This window comes from Eptatretus burgeri, chromosome 8, assembly GCF_056783735.1.
Source record: "Eptatretus burgeri isolate ZD-2024b chromosome 8, Ebu_testis_v1, whole genome shotgun sequence".
NCBI lineage: Eukaryota > Metazoa > Chordata > Myxini > Myxiniformes > Myxinidae > Eptatretus > Eptatretus burgeri.
This window is the reverse complement of record NC_140968.1, coordinates 15,193,762-15,205,698: the sequence shown is the minus strand read 5'-3', so window position 1 is coordinate 15,205,698 and position 11,937 is coordinate 15,193,762. Positions and strand designations below refer to the sequence as shown.

General features: G+C 41.7%; 1 protein-coding gene across 1 annotated transcript; it reads right to left on the bottom strand.

Moving 5' to 3' along the window:
- Positions 1–303: 303 nt before the first annotated feature.
- LOC147021179 (uncharacterized) lies at positions 304–10,572 on the bottom strand. Its single transcript, XM_085890423.1, has 5 exons — positions 9,692–10,572; positions 5,532–7,225; positions 5,073–5,305; positions 4,053–4,142; positions 304–708 (listed from the first exon to the last, which is right to left on the bottom strand). Exons 1-5 carry the CDS (start codon positions 9,814–9,816, stop codon positions 304–306), a joined length of 2,547 nt encoding a protein of 848 aa, XP_085746549.1. The 5' UTR covers positions 9,817–10,572.
- Positions 10,573–11,937: the final 1,365 nt, after the last annotated feature.

The following is an 11,937-nucleotide window of genomic DNA, read 5'->3' as shown; positions in this document are numbered from 1 at the left end:
CATCCATAGTGGTGTTTCTTGCGTATAAACTTTTGTTACTTGTAATTTCTGAAATACATGTTTTTACACAGAAACCGTGTTTTTTTTCTTTTGCCCAGCCTAGGTTGGTGCATTTATATATGAATACTTTTATAAGCATATGTGAAGTAAAAATGGCTCCGGCCCTGAGAGGGCCCCGCATAATTCTAGGGCCCAGAGCCCAGGGCCCCGCAACACATAAATCCGGCCCTGGAGAGAGGTGGTGTGGAAGGGGAAATGGGGAATTGGGAGTGCGATTCAGCTGTTGGAAGAGCAGCATTCACTTTACGACAAAGTCGCTTGCAGCACTGCCATATCGGAGAAAGGAAAGACGATCCTCAACAACCTTTCCTTGAACTCCAGAGAAGATCTTTCCTGTTTGGAGAGGAAGCTAGAAAGTGGCATCCTCTTACAGAATAATCCCATCTCAGCGTTAAGAACCTGCTCCGGAAGAAATCTCTTCGCTTTGATTAGTTCCATGAGCTGTGTGCGGTGGGTCGTTTTTCTCAACATCATGATCTGCAAATGCTGCTGCCCCATATAATGTTCCATAATGGAGGCTGAATCCTCTTTTGAATTTCTCAAATCAGCCCTTGCAGGTGTGGAATGCGTAGGTAGCCATGGTTGAACTGGAGCAACCTCTTTTGATCCGATTTTTTGAGAATGAAACATGAGAATGGTGTTTTGAGTCTTGCGGTTGCAAAGTGAGGGTTTGGGAATGAGGTTTAAATATGGAGTTGGAAAATGAAGGTTTGAGAATGAGGTTTGAAGGATAGTAAACGTTTGGGAATAAGCAATAGAACAATGGAGAAGGTTCGACCAACAATTATTGATCCGGTAATGGCGGCCGACAGATGCTGCACCTTCTTTTCGAGCAAACTGAACTAACAACTCGATGTTTTCGCCCAAAGTCAAAACCTTTCTCTGCCTTTTGACAGAACGACGCAAACGAAGACTCCTCGAAGTTCAAAAAACATGATTGGTCAAATTGAAATCCCTCGATAATGAAATCGGAACTCAATCGGTTGCCCGCAATTGGACGAAACCCATGATATTAGAACCTGCAATATCTGAGGGTTGACTGAAGCATACCATTTCTCATTTTTGGCCATATCACTCAATGGTGAAGTCACTTGAAACATTCTCGTTTCTGGAACTGGATCTTCAGCAAAATTGAATCCATTCTTCCGAGTCACACGCCCAACGTGTCCAGCAAGTTTCATCCAAATCCGTCAACACCTTTTTGAGATTCCCTGCACACAAACAAACAGAGAGGGGGTGAAAACATAACCTCCTTCCACCTTCAGTGGAGGAGGTAAAAATAGCGGCAATGCCTCTGCACTCATCTGGTAGATCCAGTGAACCACTGGTACCACTGGTAAGTGTGTGTGACCCACAAAATATGTAAATTAGTCAATGGTTTAAACAAATTTGTGATAGCACCTGTCAGTTAAAAGCGAGATGATTTGCCAAGTAAGCATTGGCTGTGGTATTTGTGGATAAGCATTAGTGAATGCCAATTAATGGATGTTACAAATTTGTTGAAGTACGAGTTGGTGACTTGTAAAATGCTTGATGTAATGAGCTAATTTTGACTGTGGATGGCAGTGTTGGACTGCAAACTGCCTGGTGAGATTCATGACGATGCTGGAACGTTCTGAGATGGAGTTTCAGGTGTAAATGAGAATTGCATATGCTGGAAGGCACATGATCATTCTGTGTTACTGAGTAAACCCGCGAGAGGGAAGTGCAGCGAGACGGGTGATTTGTGACGAGGCATGTGTTGCGACCGTCCCTGTGCTCGATTGAACTCTGATGAGTGAACGAGGTGTTAATGTCCAGAGTGGTTGTTAACGCGTGTCGCTGATTATAATCAGGTTGAGTAAAACTCATGAAGCTTGTGTATCGGGAAAGAATTCCTGTGAGCTCTTCAATCATCCTGAACAGGCAAGCCCACAAGAGGGAACAACGTTACTTGAGCCAATCGTTAGACAGCCCCGACGGACGAGGTAAACGCACGTGAGTTGAGCCGGCAGGACAGGGACACCAGACATAAGCAACTCAACGTGGGCATCGGAATTGGACATTGTATGTTATGGTGAATTTCCTCATTTGACGTTGTATCTGCTTAATTTATGCAAGTTTAAAAACGTTTCACTCTTGTTGTGGTAACTGTAACGTCACTCAGAAGTCACAGACCCCAACTGACAAAGATCCATTTGATTGGTGGCTGATGACCTGTATGATCGTTCATACTCCTGAAGCGCAAACCTTGGGTTGTCATCTTCGAGAACGTGCTGGGTTCGGCACAATGAATAACACACATGCACAAAAGAGAAGGAAACCCCAAGGTGTATCTTTCAACATTGGCGACCATGACAAGATCAGTCAGTGGTATTAGGTGAGGAAGATGACATGTGATCTATGGTGCTGGGGTTGTGATCTGAGTTTAAATTGACCGTTCAACCATCTGCCATGGAGTTTGACAAGTGGATTGAGCGAGGAGAGCGGCTTGGACAGTTTCTTCTCTGAAATAGCACACACAATTTCAATTAAAATTCACCACAACCTTCATCACCGAGTAAGTAGCAAAGTTTATTCACAGCATAACAACAAACAAATGATTAAATCAAATTGGTGTCTACTCTCTTGAGACAGTTTTTGAGGGGGGGGGTGGTTTGCCCTGCAACATTTGCATTTCCTTTCGTCACCAAAACTTTCATTCCCTTTCACAGCCAATTTCGATGAAAATTGAACACGACCTTTATCACCCGAAATGTTAAAGTTTGTTCACGACATGAGAAAAATGCAAAAAAAACATTGGTATTTACTTTACTTCTCCATTATATACTTTGTGGGTCATCCATACCTGCTCGTCATTCCCTGGTTATCTTATCCAGCCACTAACAGGTGAGCGCCCAGGGGTATTTGCCCAATGTTTAAAAAAATATCATCGTGCGCAACGCCTAACTCACCCTTTACCATTGTGATGCAGTTAGCGTGACATTTAACAATATCTAATTCGTATATGTAACATATGGAGTCCCACAATTCATATAACTAGTACGAGCTTGTAGGGGCAGGCCTGTAGGTGCGTTCCCGAAGGTGAGTGCCAGTATGTGCAGCCTCTCTCTCTCTCAAACCTCGAAAAGGCACATCCGCGGGTCCCCAGCAATATTCCTGGCAAGTTTCAATCGTGCAAAAGAAATAATAAAAATAAATAAATAAACATTAATTGTGACGCCATTTGTGACGTGATAGCACCGTGTCTTGTCATTGGTTGACAGATAAATGGCCGTAACTTGGGAACCGCTCTTCCGATTAATATCAAACCTTGAAAAGCACATCCGCGGGTCCCCGGCAATATTCCTGGCAAGTTGCAATCAGATCGGACCGGTGGTTGTTGAGAAACGGCGGTCGCAGACAGACAGACAGACAGACAGACAGACACACAGAGATTGCTGGAATTATAGATAGATTACAAGCAAGCACCATCCATCAAAATAACACCAAGGCTTACCTTTCCATGATATTTAACCCCCCGGGGATCTTTGACAGGTCGAGGGTTAAACATGACCTTCACCGCCGCGCCTCAACACAGAGTGCCATTTCCTGTGTGTTTTGTATTTTACGGCGATGGCCCCGCTTCACACAGGGGCAACAAAGGTTTCATCAGCTTGAACTGGAGAGGCGGATACGGGAGGACAGAATGTAGGTTTCATGATCTTGGAGTTATGGAGGGGACACGCACACACACACACACACACACACACACACACACACACACACACACACACACACACACACACACACACACACACACACACACACACACACACACACACACACACACACACACACTTATAGATAGACAAGCAAGGAAATGACAAATTGAAAAACATGGACGTAAAAAGGGTGCAAGTGATTAAATAAGGTCGATAGAAGGTTTAAGTACCTGTAGTTCTGGAGACTCTTGTTTCTTTAAAAAAATATCTTGGATCGACCATCCGTAAGAGTCTCAAGTTTCATCTTACCTTGTTGGAGCTCTTAGACGATGGAGTGATGATGGATCCACTGCCAAACACGACACCTTCTTCTCCTGCAGCCATTACTACAACTCCTTCCTTTGCACAAACATCAACAAAAGGAAGTCAAAACAACTCGACAGCGACGTCTTGATAACCTCCATCATGATCATTCCTTCCAACACAATCCTGGAAATACTGTATCCTCTTTATTATTTTCTGCATCTCAATTCAAATTTTCTTTTGTTTTGCCTTCAATTTCTCATTTATATTTTCTTCATCACAAACTCCCACTGGATTTGCACTGAAGTTTTTCAAACAACAAATTTCAATGATCATCCAGATGTGCAGAATGACTTTTGTACAGACACATTAACACTCATGCGAGACTTCTACCAAAGGGAAGATTTGCTTGGTGCTTGTAAGTTTTAGAATTCAGCAAAATATGAGTTTGTCCTCAACATTTCTGAGGCACAGACAAAATGGGACATGATGCAGGTGAAGAACAGGTAATTTAGACAAAGTTTTAAATTGTAATTTGTCATGTAAAGCAAGAATCTTGTCAACTTACGTTCCAAGCGGAAGGATGGTTTCAGGTGAGGGGTGGAGGAGGGAACGAGCACCTCTTCTGAGGGACCTTTGGAATAACAATAGGAATATGAAAGATTACAGACATTGATATCTCAATGAGTTTGATAACTTGTCAGAAAAGAAAACAAAAGGAAAGGCCTGGATGGAACAGGCAACAGATGACAAGGTGAATCAGGTGATATCATCCAATTGAAGGGAGTTAAAGTTGTTTATTCTGTATCAGGATGATCAAGCCAAGAAGAGACCTTCCCACAAAAATAATTACAATTATCTCCACAATTAAGGACACTCTTCTTCATGGAAGGAAGTACTAACAGCAATGTCTGTAAAAGACAAAGTCTCAAAACTTATTTTTCTTGATGTTTTGATCTTGTGGTTGGCTGTGTTTGCATCCATTGTGTGTTCAACCCACCTTCCCCAAACTATTTGAGTGCTTACCTGTTGAAGATCCTGCATACAATATGGCTTCTGCTGTTGCTGCCGATCATCAGGATGAGGCTTCCATACCCAAAGCAGCAAATGAACAATGTACGATGGTATTAGATTGATTTTCACCAACAAAAAGATCCCACCTTGGTTTTCCTCAACTTTCCTTCCTTCACTATGAAAATTCAGGTTCCTGTCCCCATGAAATACAAGATGTCCATCAGGAGTGAACTCCCTGTCCATGACTGTGCGATCAGAAGATGTTTCAGTGATTGCTCCAAAGTGATCTCAGGATCATTCACGTGTTTGAAAGAGACCCTGTGTAAAAGTGAATTTGTTTCAACCGAATATTCTCCTGAAATGATTTTTTTGTGTTTTTTTTTTCCCCTTAAATGTGTGTCACGTGAGGAGTCTGTTTAAGGAGATGGGAGATGAGGAGGGAAGGTCGTTATCTATGGGGATGAGGCTTGCCCTTGGGATTCTTCAGGAGGACCACTTTGTCCCCTTTGATGGTATATCTCCCGTTTGGGTCACTTTCCCTCTTTTTATCAAGATCACTCAGCAGCATCTCTTGTTTTTCTCTTTGGAGCTGAGTGTAATCCGGAGTGATAAAAATGTTTTTTGTCCAGAGAGAGGGATCAGTTAAATTGCGAACCTTCTTGTTGTTGGTAAGAACAAGATTCCGATCTGACTCACAACTGAACACAACTTTCATTGGTCTGAATCTGTTCTCAATGTACCGTCCAACGCGGAAAGTGGTTACGGGCTCTATGTTCAGGTTCATGGCTTTAATTAATTTTGTCACAACCTCCTTGTCGTGTTCCCCTTGTCCCTCCTTCACTCCACGGAACATGAGGTTATTTTTACGCCTTTCTATCTCAGCTGGTTCATCATTGACAAGTTTGGACTGAGACGAATGGTGAGGCTTACGTTCGGCCGGCAGATGATCAACATTAGGCTGTTCCACTTGTTGTTTCCTGCCTTCACAGAGAGGGTTCGGTTGGCGTTGAAGAACAACACTGTACTGTTGTCGCTGCTCCCACCCTTCATCACTTTGAGGCTTTGGTTCAGGTGGGAGCAAATCAACATCCTGCTGTTTCAGTTGTTGCTTCTGGAGCCCATCATCAGTTATTAGAATCACTTCTTCCTCAACTCCTTCCTCAGTAAGTTTTCCTGCTTTTTGCAATTTGGTTTCTCTCTCCAAGACCTCTTGCTCCCTCAACTCCACATGACGTTTCTTCTCTCTTATCTGTTGTTCTCTTTCCATGAGAATCAACTCTCTTGTTTTCCAGGCAACTTCACATTGTTCTCTGTGTTCTTGTTCCTTTTTCTCTCTCAGACGAGACTCTCCCTCCGATTTATTCAGATTACATTGTCGATTATTAAGCTCCTCTCCCTTTTGGTGGATATGGAGCTGCTGTTTCTTTAGCTCTTCATCTTTCTCATTAATGGAGGCATCAAACACCCCCTGTCGCTCCAGATCCCGTTCCTGATATTTCTGCAATTCTTTCTCACGTTGATGAACATGTTGCTTCCAGTTTTTAACATCAAACATTCTCTTTTCTATATCAGCCATTTTCTTCTTACGTTCTGTGTTTTTACGCTTTTCCCAGATCCAAACTTCAAATTTCTCATCCTCAAAATCCTTTTCGCAGTTTCCTCGTCTGGATTCCTCCTTCTCCCATATCTTTAACTCTTCTTGTTTCTTCCTCTCCTGTTCATTTATTTTCTTCTGTTCTGCTTCCGTTTTCTCTCTCTGTTGTTCCTCCTCTCGTTTCCTCCGTTCATCTTCCTCCTTTAACCACAATTCTTTGTTCAATTTCCGTTGCGCGTCCATTTCCATTAACTCACGTTCTCTGTCCTGAACAAACTTCTCTCTTTGGATGAGATCTCCTTTTTTTTGGAACAACATCTTTTCTTTTTCCTGAAGTTGTTCTTTCTGTGCTTGTAAAACATTATTTTGCTCCTCTTGATAATGTTCTTCCTCTTGTTCTTCATTTCCGAAGTTCTGTTTCACTGTGAACACCATTTTTTCCTTCACGTCATGATCCTCAGTTCCCTCCACTTTCTGCGTTTGAAGGAGTTTGTTTTCCTGAACATTATTTACCCATGGTGGCTCATCTTTCAGTTGTTGTCTCTGTTTGTTTTTACATCCACATTTCACACTGCAAGAGAAACACACATTCTCAGTTCAAGGTAAAATGAAGTATTCCATCACCTGTAAAGTGTTGATTACATGGTTTTGTAAAACAAAAACAAACATGTTCCACGAGTGTTACAATGCTACAGGATACGGAATATCGAGCTTGCAGATGTAACTTAAACAAGGTCCAAACGATCGGTGTGGAACGATGAATCACACTTGATTATTTAAATAATTTAATGTAATGTTGGAGGATGTTGTGAACTTTTGTGTTTTTTTTTGATGAAGAAGGAAATCATGTGACTTTTTGTAAATTATGTCTCACTTCACTGGAATTCGTGCACTCACTTCACTGGAAACATTTTTTCATTACGTCATTTGGTGGCCATCTTGGATTTAAAAATATTCTTCATCTCAGAAGAACAAACAACTATTCCTTGGAAATCAACACTTAATAGGTGAGTTTCACTTTATATTCACAAGTGTTCAATAATAAACCTTTTAAAATCTTCCTGAAGACATCATTGATACTTTGTGTGAACAAAACAAGCTCAAATGAGCTAAGATCCTTGTCATCTCAATGATGACGTCATAAAAACGAATATGACGTCATTGTGATGTATCAGGTTTATGATAAATTATCTGTGCTAATGCCTGGCTTGATTCCCGCAAACAAAATTCAAACAGCTGGCCTAGTTTCGAAGATATTGGTATTGGCGATTTCCATTAGCGGCGATATTATGACCTCAACTTTTGTTCTCGGAAGAATTTCCAAAATCGGAGATGGCTACTGCCTGTGCATGGCCTTTCTGCATATACATGGTAAGTTTCACAAAGATCCGATGAAAACTCTGGGTTGTGAAAGAAAAAATAACAAAAAATAGGAATGACGTCATAAAAATTCACATGATGTCATAGTGATGTATCATATGTGCTGTAATTGATCTCGGCTGATGCCCTGTTCGATTCCAGCAAACAGAATTCAAAAAGCTTGCCTAGTTTGAGATAATTTTTAGGCGATTTCCATTAGAGGAGATATTTTGACGTCATAATTTTTTTTCTCGGAGGAATTATCAAAATCGGAGATGGTTACTGTCTGCGCAGGGTATTTTTACATATATACGTCGTTTCAGGAAGTTTCGATGAAAACTGTGGAATGAAACAACAAGTTTCACAAAGATCTGATGAAAACTCTGGGTTGTGAAACAAAAAAATATCAAAAAATAGGAATGACGTCATAAAATTGCTATGACGTCATAAAATTGCTATGACGTCATAGTGATGTATCATATATGCGGTCATTAATCTCTGCTGATACCCTGTTCGTTTCCCGCAAACAGAATTCAAAAAGCTTGCCGAGTTTTGGAGATAATTTTTTGGGCGATATCCATTAGCGGAGATATTTTGACGCCATAACTTTTTTTCAAGGAGGAAATTCAAAATCGGAGATTTTTACATGTATATGCCAAGTTCCAGGAAGTTTCGATGAAAACTGTCGGCTGTGAAACAAAAAAGTGCACAAGAACAACAATGTGAGTAAGACTTGGAGATCCTCCCCGAATTGCAGGCCATCGCACACGGATAATTCCATGACGCGGTGGGTCACTAATGGACCGTGAACGCCAATAACTCAACCACGTGGCCTCGGGTCCTCTGTCGAGTTTACCCAGTTACCAAGAAAAATAACCATGTGATCTAATTACCAGGGGACCCTGTTAAAGTGATTTGATTTTGGTGAAGATCTGAATCCAGAACTGGATATGAGAATTATTTACTTTTTAAAGCGATTCATCACCTTTAGTTATTGGTGCTAAAAACGATATATAGCACGAAATCTCAAAAATGTGTTGGACCCGATATGTTCTCATGGATCAGGCATTACGTGGTGGAGGGATGTGCTCTACCGAGTGTCCGAGTTTAATACTGTGATTGCCTTCAACAGTGTTTTCATGAATTACAAGACAGACTGAGCTGAAACTTTCACAGCTTATTTTTTGATACACGGGTTATTTAATACACAAGTATAATTGTAAACAGCTCGCCAAAGGTGTCCCCTCCCTTTAAAATGAGCTTTGTTCCACACGATTTCACGAAGACAGCCATGTTGAAGTCGAAGGTGATTACAAATCTTTACTGGGAGTAAATCTACATTTATATTTTGAACCTCTATCAGTACAAATGTTGGTATTTACACCAAATTTAACTTTGATTTTATACAGCATCGGTGGGCTTCTTCATTGCAGCCATTTTGAAATCCAAGATGGCCACAAAAACGGTGGATGAAAAAAATGTTACCCATGGATTTTAGACACCTCGTTATCTCCTCGAGTCAATAAAACAACAAATTCTATCTTCAACAACAAAAAAATGCTCGTCCTTATAATTCCACAAGACATGGAGCACAATAAACTCGTTTCAAATCTCTGAGCCATCTTGTCCCCTTGGTTGAAGATATAAATATTGATGAAAAGTCATTTGTGTTCTTTACCAGTGAATGCAGCGCTTTCTCCTGAACCTCGTCTTGTTGAACCAACGAGATGGATTAAACACAATCACACCGACAAACACAAGGGAGGCAATCACGACGAACACGACATCACGACCCAGGGACATCCCTCCATCCTCAACAGCATCGTTCTGGAAAACCTGTAGAAATAGACAAGGCCAGGGGTAGAAACATGTTTATTTCATTTATAATTAAACTAAACAATGTTTTTACAATTACTTTACAAAATCAAAAAGTTTGTGACAAAATAACATGTTCTTGATAATTTTAGAGAACAAACACAATGGTTCATGGAATGTTCGAGAGTTTATCTTTTGTACCACGCTTGTTAAGGACAGGTTTGTAAGAGGGTTTGGGAAGTAATTTGTGATTTGTTCAGAATGCTGGCGACAGCTCGCCTTCCCTTTACAAAAAACACCGTGGGATCTTTAACATCCAATATAAATGAGGGTTGGGAGATGAATCCTTCATGTTTAATGTTCCTCCAGTGGTTGTAACACACATGACACGTGAAACACCAGGGTGGCAGTTTATGGAGGGATCGAGATTTGAACCCAGGATCAGAGGTGAAGGTGTAAACTGTGAAACTCCACCAGCCCTGAGATGGATCTTCTGGCGATCAATTTCCACTGCACACGGAGTGCAAAGTGTGGTACCAGATACACTCAAGGTATACCGTGAAGATTCCTCCATCGACACGAACATGGAGAAGATTTTACCTTGAAGGGACAAATTCCAAGTTTACTTGGTGGGGAAAGTTCACCTGCAGTTTCCAACCAAAGATAAACTCTCTTCATGTTCCTCATCACATCGTCAAGGGAAAGATGGATCACAACAATTTAAAGGACAAACAAGGAAGATTAAATATGGGATTTCAACTGTGTACCAACACTCACTGACCTCCTCCTTGTTCAAGGAGACTCCTGGAATCTTTGATTTCCACAAAAAAGTGTCGTCAGACAAGACAGCCGACTTATGAAAGCCGAGGAATGAAAAATGGCGAAGCAGTGGGACCTGATGGGATACCATTGTAAGGATGGACCTGCCTTGGTGAATATGGGGTTCAGGTGTTCAATAAACCATTGAACTGGGTTATGATGAGAGAGGACATTCCAAGGACATGGAGGGGAAACATTCTGGGATGATTATTTAATATCCCACTCTCCAGATGTGGATGTTTTAGATGAACCTTGAAGTTGGGAACACGGAATGTTTATAAATGGTTTCTGGTCATTCAAGGATTCCTGAATGAGAAATTGTATGATGACCCTCAGTCATCATTTAACATTGATTATATACACACATTTTAAAAACACCGGATTTGAGTCCAAAACGTCTCCTATTCAGGGGGTGTGTACATGAAACATGGTGGTACGGTGTGTACATGAAACATGGTGGTACGGTGTGGACATGAAACATGGTGGTACGGTGTGCTGTGTGTGTGATCCAATCCCACAGCGGACTCGATGGTTCGGCGTCATCAAGCTCCATCACAGAGGTCCAACTTGTTGAAGCTCCGCATCTCCTCCCCCACTCACCCCACCCCACCTCCTCCCCCACTCACCCCCTCTCCCCCACATCCCCACCCTCTCCCCCACATCCTCACCGCCTTCCCCCCCACACCCCCACCCCAACCTCTCCCCCACACCCCACCTTCGAAAACCCGAAGTCCGGGCCCGTTATCCCAAACTACTATAAAAACAACTCCCCCCGTGCTGTGTACCTTCCCCGAGTTCAGTACATTATTTCTCACAATCCCAACTTACCTGCTGTGGTGGTCGAGACGCTCCACTTCCAAGGACGGTGATCACGAACACCGCGATGAGAAACCACGACATGTCTGGTGTTCGCCAATCCACGGACTGACGATTTAACGACACCTCTGTGTTTACATCTCCCTGTTGTTGGAATTCTTATTGTAACCACGAGCAACCACTGTGACGTCACAGTGTGGTCACGCCCCTTTCCCTCGTTTCTGTTCATATTTTCACCTCGATATAAATATTTATATATTTTTGTTCTGATTAAGCTCTTCCGGTGAAATCCACGTGACCCAAGGTTGATTAATATCTTGTGTTTTGTGTTTCAATCATTTTTACACCAATGAGAAGAGGATTTAAAAACGTTCAGTTTGAGAAGTTGTGATTTAGATAATACTGACATTGTACAACGGACGTGTGTTTACTCCATTGATGTTTTTAATGTTAAACCTTGTTATAAAGGAGTTC